The sequence below is a fragment of the Branchiostoma floridae genome, chromosome 16 (assembly GCF_000003815.2).
Source record: "Branchiostoma floridae strain S238N-H82 chromosome 16, Bfl_VNyyK, whole genome shotgun sequence".
In the NCBI taxonomy this organism is placed as follows: Eukaryota; Metazoa; Chordata; class Leptocardii; order Amphioxiformes; family Branchiostomatidae; genus Branchiostoma; species Branchiostoma floridae.
The window spans coordinates 8,550,324-8,577,655 of record NC_049994.1 but is presented as its reverse complement, the minus strand read 5'-3'; the positions used below and the strand labels follow the sequence as shown (position 1 = coordinate 8,577,655).

Below are 27,332 nucleotides of genomic sequence, written 5' to 3'. Positions count from 1 at the left end.
CTAAATAATCTTTACCCACCATCATTTCTCAACATGAATAAATATTCATTATTATCTTATTTTGATGGCAGTTACCAGTTTACAATATAATACATGAAAGTCTAGAACAGTCACAAAAACTGTATGGTTATTATCTCAATAAAAATTGAGGTCAAATTTTATGTAGAATTTGTGTGTCTCTCCATCCATTGGTCAGTAATATAAACTCAAGAACAGCTGGATTGATCGTTTTTATACTTTGGTAGGTTGAGAAAGACTAAAACAGTTAAATTTGGGCCCCCCTTGCGGCTTGCCTAGATACTGCAGTGCAACTTCCGGTTTTAGCAATACATGTACGTGTTCTGAACATGCCATGACTATGGTAATGCTTTGGCTGGAAGATAGCTGATGTGTTCAGGAAGAGGGATATTAAGTCTGGGACCTCAAGTTGTTTTTATAATGTGAACTGTTACAGTAGTGGAATGTTCTGGTTAACCGGATGTCTATCAAAGGTTAGGAGTTTAATCCTCACCGCTGGCATAACCGATTAAATCTTTATCCATGTCCCACCATAACCTCGATTGCCGCGGTTTACCTGACTTGAGATGGACAGAAGGTGTCATATCACTCAGGCTTTAATCTATCAAAAGTGTTCATTGTGTACTCAGGTGTTTCGTACTTAATGAGAAAGGCAAAAATTGGTTGTAATGTTATGAAGGGGGGGGTACCATTTACAACCTTACAACTCTCCTATATTTGACGGATTTGAAGACAACCCTTTTGAAAGTTCTTCATATATTCACCAGATTCATATTCCCACATACCCTCCCTTGCCTTGGGTTTACCTGACTTGAGATGGACAGAAGGTGTCATATTACACAGGCTTTAATCCATCAAAAGTGCTCATTGTGTACTCAGGTGTTTCGTACTTAATGAGAAAGGCAAAAATTGGTTATGATGTCATGAAGGGGTTTTTTTTGTACCATTTACAACTTTGCAACTCTCACAAAATTTATCCAAAATGACGGATTTGAAGACAACCCTCTTGAAAGTTCTTCATATATTCACCAGATTCATATTCCAACATAACCTCCCTTGCTTTGCGTTTACCTGACTTGAGATGGACAGAAGGTGTCATATCACGGAGGCTTTAATCTATCAAAAGAGTTCATTGTGTACTCAGGTGTTTCGTACTTAATGAGAAAGGCAAAAATTGATTATAATGTCATGAAGGAGGAATTTTTGCACCGTTTACAACTTAACAACTCTCCCAAATTTATCAAAAATGACGAATTTGAAGACAACCCTCTTGAAAGTTCTTCATATATTCACCAGATTCATATTCCAACATAACCTCCCTTGCTTTGCGTTTACCTGACTTGAAAAGGACAGAAGGTGTCATATCACGGAGGCTTTAATCTATCAAAAGAGTTCAATGTGTACTCATGTGTTTCCTACTTCTGAGACACTCCGGAGCCAGGTAAAAATTGGTTGTAATGTTAAGGGGGGGGTCTTTTTGTACCGATTACAACCCTTCAAAAATGCAAATCTATCGAAAATGAGGTATTTGAAGACAACCATTTTGAAAGTTCTTCATCATACTCACCTATATACCTATGATATCAAAAGATCTTAAATTCAATGCTACAAGTATATATATACTAATATGTTGTTAAAAATGTCCTTTTGGCTTGACATCTTAAAAATTTCTTTGCTGCCTTTTTCTCTGGCTGTCTTGAGTTGTTGTCGAAACACCTTTTCTTTAATGAAGATGAGGCCTTAAGTGAAGTTAAGTTGAAAGCATTTCCTTCTCCTTCAAGCAGTCAAGCGTGAAGATGTTTTTGGGACACATGTCGATGCCGACCTTGTGATAAATAGGGCGAGGTAACCGGTTAATACAGTTCTCACGGACACAATCATCACAAAGTACAAATGGAACAACGTACTGTAATTCGCATGAAAACTCATCTGTGTTGGTAGAATACGTAATTACAAAGTTGAGCTTTGTTCCAACACAAATAAAAATATTGTAATGAATAAGCAATGAAACTTGAAGGGCAGGGGGGGGGGGTATCGAAGATATCGAAGAATGGAAATGCAATATTGCAATATTCTTACATACTAGTATGTATGTTATGTTACAATGTATTATTTGTTCCCGTTATGGTTTTTTAAGATCATCTCAAAGGAATGTCTATTCTACACCTATTGTACTGAAATATGTTTTCTTACAAAATCATTTTTCTTAATACGTCATGTTAAAGAGATACTCAGATGGATTAAGTCAGCATCCCTTATTAATACTTAACATTCTTTATGACCAGCGCTTAAACTTAAAGAGAGTTAAACAAAGAAACGTTGTCAATGTCTGTTAACTGTAGAATTTCACAACTGCACAATGCTTTGTATGTTTAGTAGTAAATGTCTGTAAATGGGACTAGATAGTAAGGATGATCCTTATCTATTTCAATGATAAGGTTTACATTTCTTCAGGGTATTCTACTCAGTTTCCCCTCCGAGAACAATACAGACATTACAATAACAATGCCGATCAGTCATTATATTTGGTTTGTCCCCTGATCAGTTTGACAGGCACAGAAAGAAGATACCCAAACTGCACACCTGCTTTTTACACACTACGTAGAACCCCCGTGCACTGGTCGTCTCAATGGCTAGCTACAGAAGGTTGGCGTGTAAATATCACTAACAATGATATGATAAATCATACGCGAAGATGATTCCAATCAAATCTACAGCCATGAAAACAAGACCAGGTGAAGCTATCAACGCCAGAATGATAAGCACCAATTTTCCAGCAAATTTAACATAATTCATGTTCTATTATTCCTAGGGTGAATGATTTGAATAACAAAAAATCGAAGCGTGTTTCAGAAACAGTTGTCATCCAACCCTAGCAATGACATTGAAGTTCAAGTTTAGATTGAATTTTATGCCATCCGTCCCATTAGTATTTTATAATAATGATAATCTTTATTGCATGTTCATGCCCAAAGGCTAAATGCGCAAATGACCACAAGTGGTCTAATGGGTGAAAAGGAATAAAAAAAACAACTAAGCTTATACAGTAGTTTCAGCTAGACTAATGGTAAATGATCTAAGATATCATGTGTCTCCATAGGACACATCACAATACTATCGTTGATTTCTACATTTAATATTTTCTTCTCTATTTTTGAAACTCGTGGAGGTATGTTTACATCGATGTATGGTTAATTCATGGCAATTTTGGTATGACTAGATTGAAATTTTATTACAGCGGGGTGACCGCATATATTCCTACGGTTCGTCCTTTTAGTTTCGCGACGGGGTTCCTCGCAGTAAACGTTACCGTGGGGGAACAATTACCGAGTGAAATGGACATTATTATGAGTCAAGGCACGACTGAATTTGTGTGTTATAATTGATGAATTTGATTTCGCTTCACATGTATACCGAATGCTTTAAAAGAGTCATATTCTTAGCGTCAAACATGTTCGCATTAGGATAAAAGATTGTGTAATCAGATTCATATTATCTCCGCCAATATTGCAGCAAGGACGTTATATATAACGTCCTTGATTGCAGTATGTGGGTTGTATTACATAAGATGGGTTGACATCTATTGCATAATGTATATAACATGCTTTGTATAAAAATGATTATGCAACAGCTTTTAAGAAATTTGTACCAAACTAAATTTGCACTAAACGATATGGAATTTTGACTTCATTAGATTTGGTCTACATTAAATCTACGCTTAAATCTATCATTATGTTTTTCATTCTTATTGTACAATATTTAGTTAAAAAATTGCCCTATTGTGATTGATACATTGATAAACATCATTCTATTCGTCCATATTCTTATAGCATTGTGTCTGAAATCATGAAATCATGAAATATAAAAAACTATGTAGCTCGTGGTCAAACCCGGTTGATTTTGATCTGAGAGGAATAAAATCTAGTCAAAATAAACACAACACATCGCAACTTTTAATAATATTTTATTTTATTCACATAGGTTTAACGGGCATTAGATCAATCTTTAAGAGCTTGGTAACTCATATTCAAAGATACTTCTTCTATGAAGTAAAAGCGTTTGACTTTGTATTTTTTTTTACTTTACTGGAAGTGCGTCAATTCAAAAAAGACCTGAATTGTAACTTTCCTTCGCTTGCGTGTCAAAAAGCTGTCAGGGCATCTCTGAATGATGGTGTGCCGCATGTCCTCTGCATTTTCGGCACGGCATTTAGACGGCCCGTCGCTTTGACACGCTTGAGAGAGTGGCCTTTTTCCTCGACTGTTGAGTTCCATCGCTAATGGAATTTTAACACAACAACAATTCATAGAAGCGAAAATTAACGTTCTGGCAAATGTCGAGCGAGTCACTTGTGCGCTTAGGCGGAAGAAGAAGACGCCCTGAAGAGAACATGTTTACGATGTCAAGATGTGCATCGGTCATTGTCAATCTTAACGGGGAAAGGCGGGTGGGGATCCCTTTGACACTGAAATCTACCAATGCATCATCATGGCATTAGATTTTAACCATTTTCGAAATATTCGAAATTTTTCGAAATTTTCTAAAACGGTGATGAGGTATTGGTTGAACTATTTTCTGTATATGCTTATCATGCTCTAGCTTTAAAATCCATTCGTGTTGGTAAAATCAATCATGAATTGAAGATGAAATTACCAATGACATCACAAAAAGCACAAGTTTTGTCTGTCTTTGCAAAATTACAGTCTAACATTTCACTTCGCATGCATTATTTTTTCGGAATATTTAATTTTCACTACATTGAAAAGTCCTGTCTAATATTTCGCCCGCCAGAATGTTTCTAGGACGTTTCCTCTGGTACCATCATCAGAATTTGTAGTCAGATCGCGCCAGACTGTCCCCTAGTTTATTCACGACCACTACTCGAGATGACCACGGGCTCTGAACTCTAAAATTGCCGTTGACCTCCACCGTTTAACTCCGTACACCTCGACTCTGCGGCCCATATTAAACTGCAAGAATGTCTACTGGCGCGAGGCCGCCGGGCCAAGCTTTTATATCGTCTGACCGCCTATTCATGCCCACTAACCCGGGCGGGAGAGACAATTCTCCCTCCGCGACAGGACCGCGGGACGCCGGAGACATGTTGCCCGGGCCGCCCCTCGCCTTTGTCAGCCCCTGACACCTGCGTTTCTTCACTTTACAGCCGAGCAAGACGATTTTTCAAGGGGGCAAATAGCCCCAAGGTGCCGCTTAATCACAAAGATTCCAGAGGACTTCGACCGTAAATAAAACAACCATTGTTTCTTAGAAGAGCCAGTAGAACATGTTATATTATTAGCACCGCTCTTATGATTTGCTGCTCTTTTGACAAGTATCACACAGGTACTATCACAGTGCGCATTTTCTTAAGCTGCCAAAAGAAAAGTAAAGATGTTATAAGTATGGTTCTGTAAGTTTGATATACATACTCAAGGCAATAGTACATAGAAATGATTTAATATCACACAGATACCCCCACAGTGCTCCTTTTCTTATGCTGCTTTAAGAAAAGTAAAGATGTTATAAGTATGGTTCTTTAAGTTTGATATACACACTTAAGGCAATAGTACATAGAAACAATTTAGATGTTAATATCACACTGATACCCTCACAGTGCTCCTTTTCTTATGCTGCTTTAAGAAAAGTAAAAATGTTATATAGTGTGGTTCTGTAAGTTTGATATATAAACATAAGACAATAGTACAAAGAAACAATTTAGATGTTGATATCACACAGATACTCTTACAGTGTTTCTTTTTATAATCTGTCTTAAGAAAAGTAAAGATGTTATAAGTATGGTTCTGTAAGTTTGATATACAAACTTAAGACAATAATACACAGAAATAATTTAAAGGTTAATATCACACAGATGCCCTCACAGAGTCTTTTTCTTAAGCTGCCTTAAGAAAAGTAAGGATGTTATAAATGTTGTTCTGTACGTTTGATAGACAAACTTATGACAATAGTACATAGAAATAATTCAAAGGTTAATATCACACAGATACCCTCACAGTGTTTAAGCTGCCTTAAGAAAATGGAAATGTCACATGTGTGGTTCTTGGTACATCTGTACGTTTGATATACAAACGTATTAGATAGAAACAATGTAAAAGATAATTTACATCGTAGATTATGTTTTTCGCATGTATGCACCTTTAACTTCTCTTTTCCTCAATCCCCTCTCTCTGTTTACACAAAAATTTAAATAACCCCCCCAAAAAGAGTTTCATGAGAGAAGAGCACACATATAATTAATCTAAAGCCAAGATAATGTTGAAAAGTAATATTATAGAAATTATGATCTGAAAACAAAGTTTCAAGCACACTTGACAAAATCTCAACATAGCCTACATACACTAACATTGCGCATCCAAAATAACAAAAAAACACCCTTTTTTTCTTTACGCAAATGTGCCGGTCGAGCGTAGACAACAATGAAAATGAATAATTTTCTGTATAGAAACCTCCCGTTAGCACGACAGGCGGAAAAATTGTAATGTCAGCGTTTCGTGAAAAGTAGCAAGTTTGTACCGTAGTTTCAAGCAAAGAGTGGTCTGGGAAAATCAATGTGTAAAAATACATTGGCACATTTAATTCTATAATTGTTACGTTTTTTTTTTGTGGGAAATAAGAAATGAAAAAAAAGAGAAATATATATGTCCGCTCCTTTAATGAAATACAAATACCGTCTTTTGTTGCTGATTATGAAAATGACGTCTATTAAAAAATACCATTGCTTTATGCTTGTATTCCACTAGTTCCTTATTTTCCACATTATCTTAAAACTGTGCGATGTGTCCATATAGACCCTATTAGTAGAACAACAAAATAAAATTAAAAAAAAAAGCTTGCTGACTTTGCTCAACTTTAACCCAATGAGACCAACCACACGACAATTTGCAGTTTGGTGTTTTGCCTTTTGACTGAATATTTTAATTGCTATATTTCTGTTTTCTTTTGTTGTTGTTCTTTAACTGGTATCTAATCTGGTTGACCCGTGTGTACCATTTAGACATATTTATGGTAGAAACCACAACCTCTGCTTTTATATGTGTGATTCTTATCGAAGATGGCGACGTTTGATAAGACCTTTTCACGTTCCAAGCGAATGTCAGGCATTTCCTGAGGGCTCTCGCCGGTTCCAGATCTAAACAACAGATTCGGACCCCGTGAGAGTCCAAAACTCCTCGGTAGGTAGGATGGGTGGCGCCCGGGAGATCGAAGAACGTCGTCGCCTTGCCGCGACGCAGCCTCAGCGAGATTCGCCCCGTTATCACGTCACGTCATCGCAAATGTGTCATCTAAAAGGCATTTCCTGAACCGTTAACACTGATGGTAATGGAAAATCGTTTTTCACCGTGTCATTTGGGTCCATATACCATGCAATATGGAAAATTTTTAAAAAGCAGCTGAACAAGATGGGAATACATCGACACAATGTCGAGACAAACCCACCTCATACACACATACCTACCACAGTCGGTATAATCGTTCACGTAATCTTCTAATGGCGATGAGTAAGCCTCTAAATGTCAGCTTAAGCTTTTTACAACGTTATAAAACAAGTACGTCTCCGGTTTGGCTTTTCCTAATGTCACCGAAGATAGAACTCTATCTTCAAAACTGACAAGTGCGTAACATGTAAACGTTTTGAGAAACATAGTATATCAGAAATCATATTTTCTTTGGATTTGAAACATTTGTAGCAGCCATTTTCTAATAGAATCGTGCAACGATTGTTGAAATAAAACACTAGACAAAAACAATGTAATTCATCTCCTGTTACGTATGTTATGTGTAATATAAATTATGATACTCATTTTTCAGTAGCTTTAATCCTTTCTTTAAACAGTCTGATCTATGTAGTAAATTTTAACTTCTTCGTTGTCATTGTGGCACCGTGAATATCATAAACAAAGTAACTTTTATGTATATGAATGTTTGAAATTGGAAAAACCCTACACACCAAATAACAATATGCAAACTTACTATGATACAATCAAAATGATGCATGCTCCAGAAATATTGACTTCTACTTTGAAACAGTTTTAAGATATAATTCGCAGTAAAAATGAGTTGCATCAAAAATAATTCTTTTAAAAAAGTCATTTCTACGAAATATAACCTTGCCCTTGACTCTTAAGACGTGAAAATATCTTCACGTACTTTCCCTGATGCACCCTTGAGCTAGAAACTCTTCTACCGCACATCTAAACTTCAACTTCACTATCACTTACTTGAAGATGGCTTCGTATCATAACGTTTGTGTCCATATTCTTGATCAACCATTTATACATAAAAGTTGTCACGTTTGTAGTCTTTCATGATAAGATTATATCATCTGTGCATAATTGTACTTAGAAAAAAATCTTCTTTATTGGACGTCCGTGAGAATGATGACAAGTTTATGCACTTGTATCAATTGTTAATGTTTATGATCTGTTTTATTTCCTAGTATGTGTTGCGGTTCTCTTTGTAGATCATTTACGGGGACCTTCTCCTTACATTACCTCTGTGGACAGACAGACTGACTAATCTCCAAGCATATCCAACGGTAGATACATGTAGTATCAAAAGCTGGCAGAGGGGTGAAGTCGGCATATGAGTGTGTTTCGCTGCTGCTGTGTCAGCTTTTGATACTATCTTATGCTACCGTAGGATCTACTTGGAGATTAAGACTGTCGTCTCTAGGTATAGGACTGAGTGAGTGAGAGTGAGCGACCTTCTTCATGTGTTACCTTTGCGAACAGACAGACAGACCACTGCTCTAGCCAAGGGACTGAATGAGTGAGAGTGTGCGAAATTTCTCAATGTGTTACCTTTGATTCCATTGACGTTGCACATTAGTATCCTCAACACAATACCAAACGTTTCATGTGGCCTTGCGTACAATGCGACATAACCAACACACAACCCTGTCCAATATATCATCTATCGGAACTCTACTGCCCTCCCCGTGGGAGCAGTACATGCCATATCCAGATTCCCGAATGACACGAGTGAGTCTGAGAGCACGCAGCTTCTATATGGCTGATTTTTATCGCCGCTTTTTATGGTGTCACTACTTAATCCCTGGTCCCCTCAGCGGGATGCCGGTTACATTGATTACCTCTATCCACGCAAAAATGCCGGGCCCAAGCGACATCCCGAATACTTGTCATCCTGACGGACGTTTCTCAGGAACAAGTATTCCGTGCAACCGGAAAATCTCATCGCGAAGCTGCCTCCTTGACTTTGATGTATGAATCAACTCATTTAATCTACTCCATCAGCTAAAAACATTAACAAGATGCTATCATACAAATCATCAAGCTGTTCGTATATATATTTATATTTAGTTAAACTTAGATGAAAAGATTTAAAGATGTGTGCGTGGTGATGTTCATAGCGTGATTTGTTCATTGTGTGTAAGGGGCGGGAGCCTCTGGTCGGTGCTAACTCCGACGCTTTGAAGATTGCCGTTAGACAGAGCCTGGCGCCCTGCATGCTCTTTGATGTGGCAGGCCGGCATGGCAGTGCGCACACTGGTGTCAATATGACTGTAGGCTATATACATCATAACTAGCCAAGACGTAGAGAACATACTCAAGACGTACACAGTCTTAAAAAGCGACCAGAAAAAAGAAGAGAAGAAACTAGAAGCTTGAATCTATCACATGAATTCCATCAACGTTGAACATCTAAGGAATCTGGATTTTACCTTTGTTAGGAGAGACATAAACATTTAAGATTTGCAAAAAATCCGCAAGAATGTTATATGCTCTACTTCTGATCGAGCGAGGGAGGGAGTGGTATGTCTTTCTTATATCAAATAACTGTTTTCGGTTAAAGAATGTACACATAGATTTGTGCTGTAAATATGAGTTCAGTCTGACACCTGTTATATCATTCCCCGAAACGAGGTTGGGCTGAGAGCCTGGTTACATCTGCTTTACACGCTGTGGTTTTAATAGAATAAACATATGATTGTGAGATGTAGTGTGTGTTCGAAGCAGCCGGTTCGTCACGTTGCTGGGAGCGGGGTCCGGGTGCCGTGGTAACGGGCGTCCCCGGCTGACTGCCCGCGCGAGTTTTCCCGTGGTTCGGCGGTAGTTGTGGCACCATGGCGACGGCTCATCAGTCCCCTGGCCCCGCCACCACGCGGCGCCGTGTCACCAGGAGTGATTGAAAACCGGTCTACGACCCACTCAATGGTGAAATTTTTCCTGATTTGTTTCAGAGACATGCATTCATTCCGTCGGCGCTGCTACGGTTGACGCCATCTCACCCATTGTTAAGCCCGAATGTTGCCCCAGGCTTGAATAACTTTTCAGCCCAATGAATAAAGAGGGGACTTTTTTTATCTGTCAAAAGCCTCTTCCCCTGGCGTTTCCAGAACACCGACACGCACGAGAAACACTCCCAGAAATACACATACGTCAACTCAACCGAGAACAGGGTCTTTAACACCAACAATGTTTACATAGCAGCTATTGCATCGTTCCAACCTTGTGTTAGGAAGTACCCAAACCTATACTTTGCATACATATCCCAAACTAAAGAGGCTATTGAATCCCGGTCGCCCGGAGAATTCCGCCAGTGTTTTAAGTTACGGAAATAAAGCGTTTGATTGACTATGGTTTATCGAGCAGAACGGGTCATTGACTGGCTGCACATGAAAGAGTGAAGCTGCAGATTTGAAGGACAGTGTCTCTGTCATCGCATTCCCTTCGACCATCAGATGACAAGGATCCCGCTGCGGCAAGACTCCGAGTCTAGAAGGATGTCTCCCGACAAGTGACCCCGCAAGTCTTTTCATCCCTCTTTGATGCAGTCATCCAAGAAATTCTCTGGCCACTGTTAACTGTTCTGTAGCGGCGTCATTTTGCGGTAGCCTCTACCAGGCTCAACAAGGACGCTAGAAATATATAATAGACATTGGCTGAATAGACATGGTGACAGTACTGGAAGATAACACACCAGAGAAGTTAGCTGGTCACAGGAGTACAGTTTGCGACCTAGCTGTATGTACAGTAGGTGACCTGAGGTCGAAACTGTACTCTTCAGTCAGCTAACTCCTCTGGCATGTTATCTGTCTATTTGGTCAATTTCTACTATTTTCAGTAGAGGTTACTTTATCGCTATAGTGCCAACTCCATCCATAGAGCTTCCAAGCACAGGGCCTTGCGACCCAAAGAAACCTTTGTATCAAGATATGTCTAGATTGAAGGCTATCATTCGGTATTGTACTAACGCATCTCTGTCCAAGAAGTAACAGATTTGAATACACTGTGAGAGAATGTTCATCCTTTGCTTGACATGTCATGCGAGTAATGTACATGTACATTTTTACCCACAATGGAATTTAGGGAGTATCGTGTTTTAGAATGTAGATCGAATGCATCATAGTAAAATACCTAGGGGCATGGAAAAGCTGGGCATACGTGGAGTCACTCCCTGCGTACTTCCCACTCCCACGCGCGCGTGATCCTCTAACCAAAGGAATTCCACGTCAAACCACGCAGGGTGGAAATCGATCAAATAGTCTGTACGTTTCACCTCCATCGATTTGTACCACCTGAGATCCACTCATGGCGGTTTTACTGCCTGTCGACCCAAACGGAAAGGTTCCTCACAAAAGTGCTTCTGCGGTGTGAAAGTGCCTGTCCAGCATTGTGTGGTATGGTGCTGTGCAGAAAGTACGGATTATTCTCTTGGATAGCTTCATGATATTCCCCAAATCAACACGTATACAACGGTGAACATCTAGAAATTTGATACAAAAATTGCAAAATACAAGACGACTATGTTTTCAAGCTTACCAACCATCTTGAACTATTTTGAATGGATTTCCTTAATCAATTCGTAGATACTCACTCAACATTACAGAAATCAACATATGCACATATCTATCAGGATTAATGTTTTATCTTTGGCATCAAATGTGTCAATGTGTTCTAGTGGTCATGGTCGTTGACTTAAAGATTAAAGGTTTTAAGTTCGAATCACTAGCAGGCCCAAATGTTGTGCCCTTAGAAAAGGCACCGTACACCTATTTCCTTAATAGAATAATGTGGAAATGAGTACCTAACATCTGTTAGGACGATATTTCTGATAGGTCGCAAAGAAGAAGGTCCCTTGTTTGAGGAGAGCCACAATAAAAACCCCATCACACTTTTCAAAAAGAGAAGGTGTCATCTCAATGAGTGGATCAAACCTTGCAGTCCGGTTTTGCTTGCTTGTGTTTTCTGTACAAAAAAAGTCACACCTAAGCCGGGTAACTGGTTATGTAGAACAAAGAAATGTTAAACTACATATTTCTACTACATTACGCAATGAAATATGTTCAAATCTAGTATGGTAAAATCCTTCTATTTTAAAAACGACGACCTTTTACTGCATTGTTCTTCGGTCTGTATGTTTGCTCTAGTCGTATTGTTTATTCTGGCTGAATGTGGTCACACGTGGCCTGTTTACATTAGATTTAAAAGGTGCTTTTTTTTCAAAATAAAATATGAAATCAGGCAATAGTAAGAAACAATTGCAACTGAAGTAGAAAGTGTTGAACTATTTGAAAAACATTATTCTAACATACGCATGCACAACGAGAGGAATATTAATTAAAAAAACACAAAGATCAAACTTGCGCAGTTACAGGTGCTTAAATATATATTTTAAGTGTTGCATCGTACATTAGATTAAATATAACATATATTTTCTGTCAAGTGTTCAACCGCTGAAGCAAACAGTGGTGATTGAGATTGCGTGCTGTTTTCTTCTTATAATTGACTTGCAATTGTCATGTGATTTTGACTGTCATTGTTTGTTAAAGCTAGGTTTAAGCTTAGAAATCTGTAATATTCCACAATATGTTAACCATAACGAATTGGTTTATTGTCATTGTTTGTCATACAGTCAGACCTATTTATTACTTCTTATATTAGTTATATAATCTTTAGATTATGTACATGTACTTCATCTGTATTCTCTATTCAATTTCTTTCATGTATGTTTCTGCAAGCACCTCCTTGGTTTCTACCAGTGGTATATTTATTTTTCAGGTATTTCTTTTCTTTTCACTTTTGTTTAAAAAAATGCAGAAACATTGATAATATTTCATTAATTCAAAAGAATTTAAGAAAGACATACTTCATGCCAGTTGGAGTGAATCATACCCCTTCAGTGGAAAAATCATGCCTATTACATCGCACGCTTAGCGTTTCGTGTGTGGCATTCTGTCTGCGGTGTACATGCACAACTACTAACGGTTTAAACACTGTCCTTTAGGCTGACCTGAAAATTGTTAATTACAAAAATTACACCAATTAAAGTAGCGGGTCAGTCTCGTCCGTTTGCATAGGTAAATCGGTGGTGTTGGTAAAGACGTAAGAACCCCCAGGCCTATGGGGGGGGGGCATTTTTTAAAATTTGTTTTAAATTCAACGGAACTTCACAACAGTTTAAAGTTTTCTGTACTTCATCTAAGAAATAATCTAAGATCACAACAGCAGTATAAAATGTGTATAAATTTTATACATCTGTGAAATATATAAATTTGTGAAATTTATTTCAAATTGAGCGGAACTCTACAACAGTTTAAAGTTTTCCGATTTCATGTTAGAAATCATTTCAGACCACAACAGCAGTGTAAAATGTGTATATTTTTTTATATCTCATCAAGTAAGATATGAAAAGTATCTTTATAAATACTGATCATGATGTAAACACTGTGATTATCTTGGTCAGAAGTCAATAGATACACAAAAGGGTTATTTTTGTCTTTCTTTACATATAGTTTTCGTGTTGTTTGACGACATGATTAAGTTTGTACTAGAACTGTTATTTTGTACTGTAGTTGACTGCTGCACATTTGAAGACTAGATGGTTTTATAATCAGAGCATCTTCTGCCCTCAGCAATATAAAAAAGAACAAAAGGCGTTAGTGGAGTCAATAGCTTTTATTTTGATAATATCATAAGCAAATGTACGACAGACTGCAAGAATGAGAACATAGATGGATGCAAAACTAGATACACTTTTTACAGAAAAAGACTGCAAATGCCGCGCAAGCAAAATTGTTTTCAGCTTTCAGAACAATGGATAAAAGTTGTGATTCTTAATATTATTTTGTGCCCGGTAGGCTGCAAGCTCCAAGCATCAACAGGTGTATACATCATATATGTGGTTCACAAATAAATAATTAATGAACATATATAACAAAGCCACCATTTTACGACAAAAATATGTCGTTATCATTGTTTATCCTTAGTTGACACGTTCAGTTTACATCATGATATGATCATGAACTAAATGTCAAGTAAGGACAAAGATTTTATCATCACAACATACCTTTTAACGTTTATGCTTTAGCACCTGCATGTGCATTAATTACATGAGTCTCAGCTTTAACTCATATTGTATTTACGGACGGCTTTTGTAGTCTTTTGCGGAATTACTGTATTTATATACCTAACAAAGGATTTATGTTGCAAGGAGGGCCCTAGACTCTTTTAATTTTGTAAGATTAAACAGAGATTATTAAGAAACATATATATTGGAGAAATCAACACTCATTATGTTTTTGAATGATAATGATATCTCTATTTCTCATCCATATATCATTTAGGTAATGTAAGATTCTCAGAAATATTAAGGAAAGCTAATAAATTGTAACGTAACACCACAATGGACAGCAATTTCAGGGAAAAGATCCGCCTATAGCTACCTCTAAATTTCTTCAACACCTCAACATTCATGAACTTTATCTCCACATTTTAGAGTCATCAGTGAAGACGAAGACTAAAATCAAAGTGTTTTACAGGGTTGCCCACAATTCATGCAAACTTAATTGAACAACATATCAAGGTATCAAATTACATTCATAAGTGAATAGAGTCTGCGAAAAAGAACAACCGTTCACAAGCTGTTAACTAACTATAACAAACAAATCAGACAACGCATAAAACTATAATTTTCACTTTTTAAAGATAAACAACAATATTACAAGGGTTGAAATCGTAATGGGGAGCTGTACCCTTTTTCCATAGCTATGGATGGTCAGATTCCTTGTCACAGTTCACTCTCTGATTTATAGAAAGACATTCTTTTCTTAAAGAAGATAAAAATGATTCTTCTCCTTTTGAAACCCTTTCTGTTGTCTAGTAGCCCCTTTTTAATGGGGTATTCATGTTAGAGGTTAACTTGTTCACGAAGGGTCAGCAGTGTGGAGGTTGGTGGACAGATGTTGATGCGAAAGGTATAATTATCTGCTGGCTCTCCTGCCACAGTGTCAGCGGTTCAGACCGGTAGTGTGCCACCGTATCTGATTCAACTTTTAAGGGCTGTCGACCGTGTTCCGTCCGTGAAACATCAACGATCTGGTAAAAAAAATATAGCATGCCACAAATGATTCAACATTTAAGGGCTGTAGACCGTCTTCCGTCAATGAAAAATCACCAATCTGGTAAAAATAAAAAGGCATGCCACAAATGATTCAACTTTAAAGGGCTGTCGACCGTGTTCCGTCCATGAAAAATCACCAATCTGGTAAAAACAACATGCCACAAATGCTAGTTTTGGTATCACTATAGTCTGTTATTTCTCATTCACGGAGTTGATATTACACAACTTGTAACTCCTCAAGTAGCTCCTAAACGAATTCTAAATACATAGGCATGTGTTTTCCTTTTTTTGTTCTTTGTTTAGTCAGTTCTACTTACATAGCAGTCACAACTTTGCCGTTTGGTTGGCTTCTCTTATGTCAATGTATTATGATACACCCCTACGAATATTGTATCAGTGTTCAAAAACACGTGTTCAAAAATCAATTTTCTACCCTGCACCAAGTTTTGAAGCTGCTTGGGATTGATTTGTATATGATATTTTGTATTTATAAAATGACATTTGTATGAATGTTAGCTGTGCATGTTTATTTCTGTTTTTTTTTTTAGATTCACGTGTCTTGCTTTTCTATCTTAGCACAATTGAACCTTTGTTAGTGTTTGAAATTCAGGATTTCAGCTTACTTTTCTGTACGTATACCTCAATAATGCAGTCTAGTGGCTCCTTTTGAAGTGCTAACGAAGTTATTACTTTTACTTTTTATGCTTTTACGTCTAAAGAACTTTTGCATACCAATAAAAAGTAAAGTTACGAACACATTTAGGAGCTAATGTAGAAAGAATGCCATTTATCATAGCCCAACCCAGAGTCAGTTAGATGTCATTAATCTATGTCAAAACCTTGAAAAATAGATAAGTGGGTTCCGCTTCTAGAACTTAGTGCCGCTGTGTTCATTTATTCATTACCTAAAACGATGTCACAAACGACATGTTGGAAGATATTTCACCGTATTCTCTGAGGATGATTTGGAAATGCCATCTTTCTCTTGCACCAACGAGAGGTTAAAGTTTAGTGGAAGCCAATGTTGTTTCTGCGTATCATTAAAGGTTATAATTCAGACAACATGGGATTGTTTTTCTCTGTTTGACGTTGTTGCTTGATTGTATTTCATCATATTCTCCAAGGATGATTTGGAAATGCCATCTTTCTTATGCAACTACGAGAGGTTAAAGTTTAGTGGAAGTCAATGCCGTTTCTGCGATATCATTAAAAGTTATAATTTAGACAACATGGGATTGTTTTTCTCTGTTTGACGTTGTTACTTGGTTGTATTTCATCGTATTCTCCGATGATAATTTGGAAATGCCATCTTTCTTTTGCAACTACGAGAGGTGAAAGTTGTAGTGGAAGCCAATGTTGTTTCTGCGATATCATTAAAAGTTATAATTTAGACAACATGGGATTACATTTTCTCTGTTTGACGTTGTTGCAATTGCTTGATTGTATTTCATCATATTCTCCGAGGATGATTTGGAAATGCCATCTTTCTTTTGCTCCAACGAGAGGTGAAAGTTGTAGTGGAAGCCAATGTTGTTTCTGCGATATCATTAAAAGTTATAATTTAGACAACATGGGATTATGTTTTTCTCTGTTTGACATTGTTGTTTGATTGTGATATCGCCTAAGCTCCGTCCCACCCATTTCTTTAAGGATCTTCATGAGTTCATTTACCAAAATTGCGGCAGTCAACGACATAATGCGAGGGTACGGCACGCCAAAGTTACAATTTAGGCCAATTTCTGAAATCGGAAACGGGTGGTTTCTTTCTCCTTCAATTTCATATCCCATTCAACTGAACTCAGGTGAAACTGACAGGTGAGATAACAGTTGCATCTTTGGTTACTTTTTTCCTGCCCTTTTGACGGATCTGTCCTGGCATCTTGGCAGATTCTGCCCCGTGGCACGACATTCTAGTCAGCCCAAGACAAAGAAAGTTTTCTGGACCGGCGAAAACCGATATCCCCACACCAGATCTCCCGGCCGTTTTGTAATGTGTGTCCTGTGTTCAAACACCTGTCCCCTTCCAGCTAAAGCCTCTATAACGATGGGAACACGTCGCAAACCTGCAATCTTCAAATCCACAAGTGGTCCGCTTCATTTATTGTTTGTCAGTCTCGATTTTTTGTGGGGGCCACGTGCGCTTAACAAAGTCATGCTCAGGAGATTCTTGCCTCTAAAATCGCATTGTACACGGTATGAACGGAGGGTAGGTACACCAGACCGGGTAATTAGTAGTTGCGGGAAGAAGATTGAAGTCCCCTGCAGTTCTGCCGTGGTAGGGAAGCTTACTCGGGGGAACTCTTCACGTACCGTAGTCATGGTAACGCGCGTGTTGTCCTCGCAGATTACATTTAGAAGAATGAGCGTGAATATGGTACAGGGCGGGCCAGGTGGATCAGTGATACATCATTCCATCTGTTCGGAATTACCGACAACTTTTTCTGCACAAAACTTCCGACACAAGATTCATTTCATAACCGTTTACATCTCTGCAACATAGGAATCAAACTTAACCATTCATAAATTTAACGTAGAACTGGTAGAACGTTCGGCTCGGAATCTATAGGTTCCCGAGTTTTATTCAACATTCCATCTGTTCAGAGTTACCGACAACTTTTTCTGCACAAAACTTCCCGACACAACATTCATTTCATTTTACCCCCTTTCCACAAGGACGGCGCTCTCACTGCGCTCTCTCTCTCTGCGACCTAGAATTTTACAGATCGCTCAACGAATTGTATAGAAAAGAAACGAATCTTTTTACACTTTGTGTGTTTTGCTGTCCTCTCAGTCACACGTTTACATGCTGTATGATGTACCAAGTATGAAATCAAAGGTTACACATATCCTATTTGGGTCGCAGTGAGAGCGCATCGCGATCGCCGTCTAGTATACAGCTTTGTAACTTAAGAATCAAACTTAACCATGTCTAAATTTAATGTAGAACTCGTATCTATAGCATTCGGCTCAGAATCTGTAGGTCCCGAGTTCAATGCCCGCCGTGCCTCCGACATTATGCCATTGGGAAAAGCACTTTGCACGACCTTCCTCACTTCACCCAGGTGTAAAAATTGGTACCTGACTTCGGTCGGGGAGCTTAAAGAAAAGTGTACCTCTACCTTCTGTCTGTACTGTGCATGTGGCACTGTTAATAGAAGTTACTAACTTGTGTGCAGTGCAACATTGTCGTCGCCTGTCGAAACGCAAATAGAAAAAAAATGTGGAATAGAATTTGCGACATTTTGAAAAGTATTATAATAATAATAATAATATCGGGTGTATTTGTAGCCAGTGCCATAGGCAGGTACCCGATGAGTTGAGTAATGAGGCGTGATGTTGGAAATTTATGTATTACCTTACCTTAGATTTATATATAGGATTGTTATATTCGATGATATTGGATTACAAGCCCTATATTGTACTGCACATTGCTGTTTTATTCTACGGCTGCTAATGTAGAGAGAGATGTACATTTTGCTTTTGCTAGCACACAAGTTAGTATACTAGTATCAATCTCCAAGCAGGTCCTACAGTAGCATAAGACAATATCGAAACTTGACAGAGGAGTGAAGCCGGCTTAGGAGTGTGTTTCGCTACCGGGCAAATTGACACCTTTTGGCTGACTACACTCCTTGGCCAATTTGGTACTATCTTATGCCATTGTAGGATCTGCTTGGAGATTATAGTAGTATAACGTTCTATGAATGACTCAGTATACCTGTGCTAGTATGGTCAATTGTCCTTGTTGAATAGCAGTGGGTTTATCTAGTCATAGAATGTAACTTATGTAAGCTCGCTTTGATATGGAGAATATGTGTGCTCGAAACTACCAGCGTGCCGCCACAACATTCAGTACATTCTAACCCACATGCTTCCATTCTCAATACGTCACGGGCCCTTCCTTTTATACCTCCCCTTTGTTTGTTTATTTTTATTTTGTTTTCCTCCTCTTTCGGTGAACGCTCTCTTGGTCAAACAAGGGTGACCCAAAAATTGATCAACCCACACAAATCCCAGGTGTTTTTCCGATTCACCTGACCGACTTTCGCAGAAAGAATGTTGTTTTGAGCAAAATCTTTCGTCGGAAAACAAAAACAGCACACTTCAAGGGGTTGACATATATCCCTGTTGCAGAGACACTCTTTGATTCGGGTTAGAGATAGAGTCTGGAGTATATTATCTTACATTTTCAAAGGGTCGTGTCATGTCTTTGGGTAAGATTATAGGATTTGCCAGAAAAGTCGTATATCCCATATCTCGGCGTCATCTTTTACTGCGAGGATACTTCAGTTGTGAGGCGAAAGATTCTGGGATTTGGCGGCTCTTTCTTTTTTAGAGGACCGGCGCAACGAGTAGCATTGTCATCGAAATCCTTCGACAAAGCAATTTCTTTTCCTCTGCATCCCCCTGCTAGACCATACGGTGCTTTTATACGCGGCTAGCCAAGCTTGGTGCCTTGCTTTTTGCTATTGTGCCTGGCGTTTACGCGTCCGGAGAGGGTTTAATTGTGAAGCAACTCTCGGCTAAGCAAACAACAAGTCCCGGTTTGTATCTCCAAGCGAGGGAGCCCGCAGCGCGCCACAAAAATCCTACTTTCATAGCCAAGTTGGGCCTTTGTTGCGGCATTGTTCCGCTGCTTGTACCACAATGGTAGCGCCCCTCCTGAAATGAACAATACCACAAGGCTCGACAATGAAATCTACATGACTCAGAGATGAATAGGAACAATGGTCGGACACTCCAGCGGTGGCTCCAGCTAGTCTGGCCGGCGGACCCCGCCTTGCGCCCGCCCGAGCCCAGGTGGAAAACATGCGGCGCAACCCCGTTTGTCAGCCCGTCCAACTCCCCGGGACCTAATACCCACCTTTCCAGTCAAATTTCGTTACGAACGCTTTCCCGCCATGCAGAAAGAATATGTCCCTTTTCAGGCCATTCTTTTTTCTTTCATGTTTTGTATACCCTTTTCCTTTTTATTTCTTCACACACCGGTTGTACGAATCTTGTGCTAAAGGCGCCGGAAACGTGTTCAGACGGGTTGGGAAGGGTCTGAGAGAAAGCCGTCGGTACTACGGTAGCTTTTGGCGTGACCTTTCGTTGCGCGAAAACGCACAATACAAGCGGCAATCGCCCTGGGCAAAGGGCGCAGAGGCTATCAACTAGCCAAGTGAACAGTGCGCATTTTGCACGCGATATACATTTTTGTTCTTCTATGTCATATATCCATATGTGGGAAGGTACGCTCCTAAAAGTCACGCCTCCACTTGTGTTCAAAAACGTACAAAAATCACCAAAAACAACGATTTTCTAGAACACATGCATTCCATGTGAAATTTAAGACATTTGTATCTTCAGGGAGGTATGCTAAGGGCAGGCGCACAAGGACAAGAAATCGTTTGATCAAAAGACAAAAGTATTTTGTTACATAAAAAAGTGTTCATGGTAGTTTTGTATACGAGGACAAGGGTATAGAGTACTGGCCGTAGGTTTAAAAGTTAAATTTCCCGGCAAAAACTAACCACCACAGCAGCTTACATGATAATTGGCCATTTTGACACCTTTTCGCCCCAGGAATGTTGTTCGAAAATTATAGGAGACCTCTAAAGCCTGATACAAGTCATTTTGAGCAATCTTCGTGTCCCGTGTCACTGAACAAGTATGAAGAGATCTAAACTGCTGTCTATGTAGCCTCCCTTTTTAGATTAAAATTTACAACCTTTCAAGAACTAACGAAGTTTTTAACCCAGTGTTCTTAGGAAGGTATGTCCTGGGCAGTAGTAGTTATAAGATTTGCATGCGAAAGCCAAAAATCGGGAGGCTAATACTCGCTAACCTCTCTCGTGACCCTATCACTTTTCAGGATAGCTGTAATTTTGCTAATGATTATTAGTTAATAGGACATAGGTAGGTTAAAAAGTAATCCATTAGTAAAACGACATAACCAGTGCTTCGGGACTAAAGAGAAATGTAAACAAAAGATAGGATACAGGTAATAGTCGCCACACAGTGTATGTTTCATGATTTTGTTTCTTTTATTATGCTATCTTTTTCGGGGACCGAACCAGACGAATACTTGTTCTTCCCACTAGAGACTCTGTACAATAATGGTCAACATATACGTGAATGGTTGTACAGCAAGAGTAGCTGATTCTTATCATTTGTGATGGAAATACCGGACAAAAGATTACCGGACTTTTGGCTGGCGAAGCACGAGCCTACCGTACAATTAGAGAAAATTGGTTGTACACAAATTACCTAGGAGAGACAGGCATGAAAATATAGGACTGGCTACAAGTCGTATTTTGTACACGTACAAGAGCAAAATAAACAAAATCTTCGCATATTCTAGTCCCCACGTCAAAACTAGTCATGCAAGCGTGGTCAGTGCGAGCCAAGCTCCGAGCAGATGGATCTTGAAAATTTGGACTTACAAAAGAAAGACACCACGGTTGAAACGTATGCCATTTCCGAATGTTCTTTTTCTGGCGTTTTCTTTTGTATGATTTTGTCTGAAAAATTGTTTTGTGTCGCTGATTTCTACAAGGCGTTTGATAACTGCCTCTTCTATTGCACGTTTTTACTTGTAAGATGTATAAATAGTTGAGTAGATCACATTTTCAGATGGAAAGTTTGAGTGGGACTTAGGCTTCGCAACTGTTGACCAAAACAAGCGACCAAGCATATTGTGTGTACTTGCTCAAAATGATCAAATTTCGCACAAGAAAAAACGCAGTGTTCAAATAACTTACTTTACAAAAATACGTGTACCACCGTTGACCAAACTACACCATACTTAATACGCCTTGTGACTTCGGAAGGAAAAACTCTATATTTACATGTTGCTTAATGTACAGAACTTGGGAAAAGCCATAGGCCCTTTCACACGCTTGTAACTTATATACTTCGATTGTCGGTGGATATATAGGAAATGTGAAGCATTTTACTGTCCATTTCATCACTTGGAATCAACAAGCGGAAATGGACCATTTTCCACAACGATAGAAAAAAAACGTAATTCTAGAATTCCTAAATGAGGACGTTATTTTCAACACAAACATAATATAGAAAAGTTACAACAAGATACATTCAATATGTCAATATTTTACAACATACCCCGCAGCGGTATGGAAAGATATGATGATGAAAATCAACAGTCGAATATTAAGCGATATGGGAAATTCATATCTCTATACCTGATCTAACGTCTTGTGTTGTTGTTCAATAAATAAAGGTAACACCAAATTCGCGACGCCCGAATCTTACAATCTTTACACAACAACGCAATGTGTTCCTTGAATCGACGTCACGGTATAAAACATTTACACACATACATTCTGTAGCAATATGTTCTCCCTACGATTATTTCCAGTTTCTCAAAGTTTGGTCAAAGTCTCTGTAAGAAGTTGACAGGCGGCAATACATACTGTTGTTGCCTCTCTATGTTAGGAGTTGTTGGGATTGCTGCAGCGGTTCCTGGTAGTGCCATGGAGAGGGGGAGTAGTGGTGAGAGTTCATGTAGTTTGCCATGGCTTTGGTACTGTTGACGTCCCATACGGGTGGGGAGGAGGTCGGCATTGGAGCGGCGCTGGTCATGGCAGGTTGCTGCTGCCCAGGCGGCGTCATCATCGCGTTCTGCGGCTGCCCCTGGCTCGGCGCCCGAGGCGGCAGGTTGGGCTGGCCGCCGTGAGACATTTGTTGGTCGCTGAGGTCTGTAGGTGCACCGGGCGGGCTGGCGTGGCCGGGCTGACCGGACTGTTGTTGAACGGGGTTCGGGGCGGAGGAGTTGGGTGTACCGACGCCGGGTGGTGGGGCACCCCCCTGCTTCATCAGCTTCTTGTACTTAGAACGACGGTTCTGGAACCAGATCTTCACCTGCAGGGAACAGATAGAACATCTACTAAGTACATGTGAAGTAAAAACCTTAAACAAGTACATGTGAAGTAAGAAAACTTTAACAAAGAAGAATCTGATATGAATAATCTACAGCAAACAATCACAATGGGTAACAAGAAAACGCAAGTTTCCAAAAGAAGATTAAGTATCGAAGTAAGATGCTACACTTCCTTAGCAAAAAAAGGAGAAGAAGAAGACATGTACTAAGCCTTAGCAAAAAAGAAAGGAGAAGAAGAAGACATATACCAACTTATTTTATCATTTTATAAGAAGAGAACATTATTAGGATATTTCTGTGCTCTTTCTGTTCTCTTTGTGGAGAAATTGTTCGGACATTAAATGCTTGATAATGTGTCAAGAAATTCTGTGTAGACATTTTGAAATGGTTCCTTCGTGTTTGGGTATTTTTTTCTAAGAACATGTTTCTCTGAAAAGGAACTCTTTGAAAGGTCGATGCATCCGTTTGTCTTGACACGTATTCCTGTTTAAGGTCGTTGATCTACCAAACTAATTTTGTTTTAATTCTATTCCTAAAAACTATTGTCTCTTCCGAAATATTGACATCTCTTCTCAAAATTACGGACGATCTCTAACAATAAAGTTCTGTAAAACTTGACAGATCAGGTCACAAGTTGTTACGACTCTTCCATATCCAATGAAAGGTTGTAGTGTACTATTAACATGTGGGAAAAATTGGGGGTTCCCCTTCTCACAATTTCTCGGAAGAAAAAAATACCGCAAACTAAATTTGAGTTCACGTTTCTAGTTTGTAATTGCAGCAGAAGCCTGGAGGCACAGCAAAGAATGTGGTGGGAAAAACTGGTCTGATTTTCAATTCAAGAATAAACGAGTCACTAAAATGGTCTATAAATCTTTTTCCCACGATTTCGTTTCAGCTCCGGAAATGAACAACATGACAGAGTATAACTACATGCAGAAATAGTTCTATATGGAGGTGCTGAATATGTATTAAGTCGGGAACCCTGTGTGTTTTCATTGCGTGTATGTTAGCTTTGCGTTGCGGGTTTGCCATTGCTGTTACTAATGCGATTTGGCGAGCGAAATTCCCCTGTGTACCTTCTCAAAAAAGGCCCACATGAGTACAATATTATTAATATGATGAGAGATCAGCTCATATGAGTCTATTAATCACCCTTAAGAGGGAGCTGTGGTTTCTTGTAGATAGGAGTTTTCACGGCGATGATTAGTATCCCATTACTACGAATTATGAGAGGGATGTATGTTTGCCCTATGCATAAACCCTCACCGGGCCCGTATTTAACCTCAAAAAGGGTCCAATTTACCTCAAACGTGTCTCGCTCGGGGAGAGCGGTCCTCGAGGACGGGGGAAATAAAAAGACCGCCGTATGCTTCGTGACATGTACCGGTGTCGCCTAATTAATTCATACGCGATAAGGACCCCATCCATCGCCTTATCCCGGGTCCAATCCCGGTATCACTGCGCAACAACACGGCGGCAGGTTGTTGAGGCGGCGATGGAACACGGGGCGGATTCGTTCTGCCGTTGTCTGGCGACCGCGGCGCTCGGGTTCGATTCCCGGGGCGACAACATGACAAGTGTCCTCGGCGTTCGGAACTGACGACACGTAACTTACCCGTCTATTTATTTCATAAACAGATGAATATTGTGAGAAAACGAGGGCCTTATCACAGAAACAAGGGACAATGGCGCGGGGCTTATGTCTCTAATGCCTAAAAGACACACAAAGATCAATGTTCATTCAAGAGAAAGCTCGCTAGAAGCAACATTACAGAAATTTGGCTGATTGGGAACTGATAAAAACTTACGACCTTTTCCATCTCCTAGCTGCATCGTAAAAAAATGGTTTAGCTTCAGGCAGCTTGTATCACCTTCTGACGCAGTTTACAAATCCAAACAAATGACTTTACTGTAAAGTTTTGCGTTTTATAACTTCTAGATTTATATTTTACCATGTCTACAAACAATACGGTTACAGACGTGACTTTGGAATCTTACAACGTGAGATTTGATATGGTGAGTTGTTTTGGTGCAGTCGCGGAACGACCGAAGAAAAGCCAACATATTGTCGCCAATTTCTGGGCCCGAGAATGTCATAAGGTTTTCCCATTGTCTGTGGTCCCCCAAAGCTAGGCGAATTGTCTGCTCTCGACACAGAACGACCCATTCATATGTCCTACTGTAGAGTTTTTCACAACTTCAGCGGGGAACTCGCCAGAAACTTGCGCGACTACCTGCAAAAGTACAAACACGTCTGCGGGCCTGAATAGGGCAGCCCTCGTTTCGTTTGTTCAGCATTTTGACATGGAAATGAACGGAGGATTGTTCGTCTTTCTTCCGAAGTCATTAGTGCCAGTATTCCCCTCACAAATCTGAATATGAATCGGGAGCTAAAGAAAATACTTGCCCGCCTACTGGTCCCTACACAATGCCCCAAACCCAACAACGCAAAACTACTCCGCATAAACGTATGTTCTTACATGTTGGCTATTTGTTGTTAGTAAAACTTTGTGCTAAATTTTAGGCTAGTTGATTCTATAATGTTGTATGGTTTTAGTTGATAAAAAACACCCCACAAAAACGTTGCAGTGTTATTATAGGAAAGCCAGTGGTTTCCCGTAGTTTAGCCCTAATCTCCTAAAATGCAATTTACCCATTGACATATTGATTTTCCTGGGAGTCGAACAAACAGGGAGAAAATTCGATACACAATTGAGGAAAATGTCAGGTTCTCAGAATCTCCAACTCGGGGTTTATCAAAGGAAAAAGTAGCAACCATGATTGGAAAATTGACACCTAGAAATCATCGTGTCTCATCATCACAAACAACTCAACTTCGCAAAATGGAGCTCGCCTGGTACAAGCCGGTGTTCCGGGTGTGAGATGGGCTGAAATTATGGAAAATGAACTTGTACTTTCCCACCTAATAGCGGTAATTTGAAAATAACCGTCCAGTAAAAACCCTACTCCTTGCCCTAATACGTATCATGAGGCTCGTGGCTTCTTGATAATGTCAAGCAAGTGGATGATATCTGAAAATGGCGCTAGAAATTGCCCAATCGAAGGAAAATGACTGCGATAAAAGTGGTGGTGTTAGCGAGGGTTTCGGTCAGTCTGGGCTTACCTGGGTTTGAGTGAGACCCAACTGGGCGGCGAGCTCGGCTCTCTCCGGCAGGGCGAGGTACTGGGTTCTCTGGAACCTTCGGTTGAGCTGCTGAAGCTGGAAGCTTGTGTAGATGGTGCGAGGTTTACGCATTTTCTTCCCCTTGCCATTGATGCGTTGGTCTGTCGGGTCGGGCGACTTGTCTGTCCGGGAAAAGTGATATAGCCGCTCGTTGTCGTCGTCGGAGAACCCCCCTGTAGGGACGATATGAAGAGAGGAAACTTTGTTTAAGATGTGTGGAGAAGATGTTTTCAAGGCCGCGCCATGTGAATTCTTTCGTCTTTTGCTTGTACGACATGCCGGAAAGTTCTTAAAGTTTCCCAGTCAAAGGGACCGAGAGAAAAACAGGAAGATACCCCGTGCACGGCATACCGAACATGGGGACAGAAGAGGACGGCACTTACCTAACCTACTCTCGGAGACAGGCGTGACCGCAGCCGTGGAGTAAGGGTTCCCGTAAGGGTGGCCTGGATGGTTAGCCATCGGGTTCATGGAGAAGGGGTACCCGAGGGGGCGGGAGTGAGGCGCCGCTGTGCTGAAGGCGCTTTCGTGCTGGGTGTGCGAGGTCGGGTGCAGACATCGGACGGGGTAGCTGGAGTGGTTCATGGACATTGACACAGGTGTCTGTTGCACTGGCGGGATCTCCATGAAGGCAGACTTAGACATCGTTGTCAGCTCCGATTCGAGTCCGTTCAAGGCTGCGACTGTCGCTACAGCGGTCATCGGTACGAGGAGGCGTGGGGACACCGAGGAAGCGCACTGGATGACACGCGCAACTTAGCAATTGTAAGTTTGGCTGCCTTGCGATACAAGGTTTTCATCTAAGTCAACAAAACCCCCACGCAGGCATATGAATATGGATATTTCGTCCAATGGGCG

At 39.9% G+C, this 27,332-nt stretch overlaps 1 protein-coding gene and 1 long non-coding RNA gene across 2 annotated transcripts in view; one reads left to right on the top strand and one right to left on the bottom strand.

The window, feature by feature from the left end:
- The window catches only part of LOC118432740, a 117,681-nt gene that overhangs the window by 68,829 nt on the left and 21,520 nt on the right, over window positions 1-27,332 (top strand). The gene's annotated exons all lie outside the window — the stretch shown is intronic.
- LOC118432737 (homeobox protein DLL homolog) lies at window positions 21,406-27,269 on the bottom strand. The gene is made up of 3 exons (XM_035844348.1): window positions 26,858-27,269; window positions 26,415-26,647; window positions 21,406-23,268 (listed from the first exon to the last, which is right to left on the bottom strand). Exons 1-3 carry the CDS (start codon window positions 27,174-27,176, stop codon window positions 22,834-22,836), a joined length of 987 nt encoding a protein of 328 aa, XP_035700241.1. The 5' UTR covers window positions 27,177-27,269; the 3' UTR covers window positions 21,406-22,833.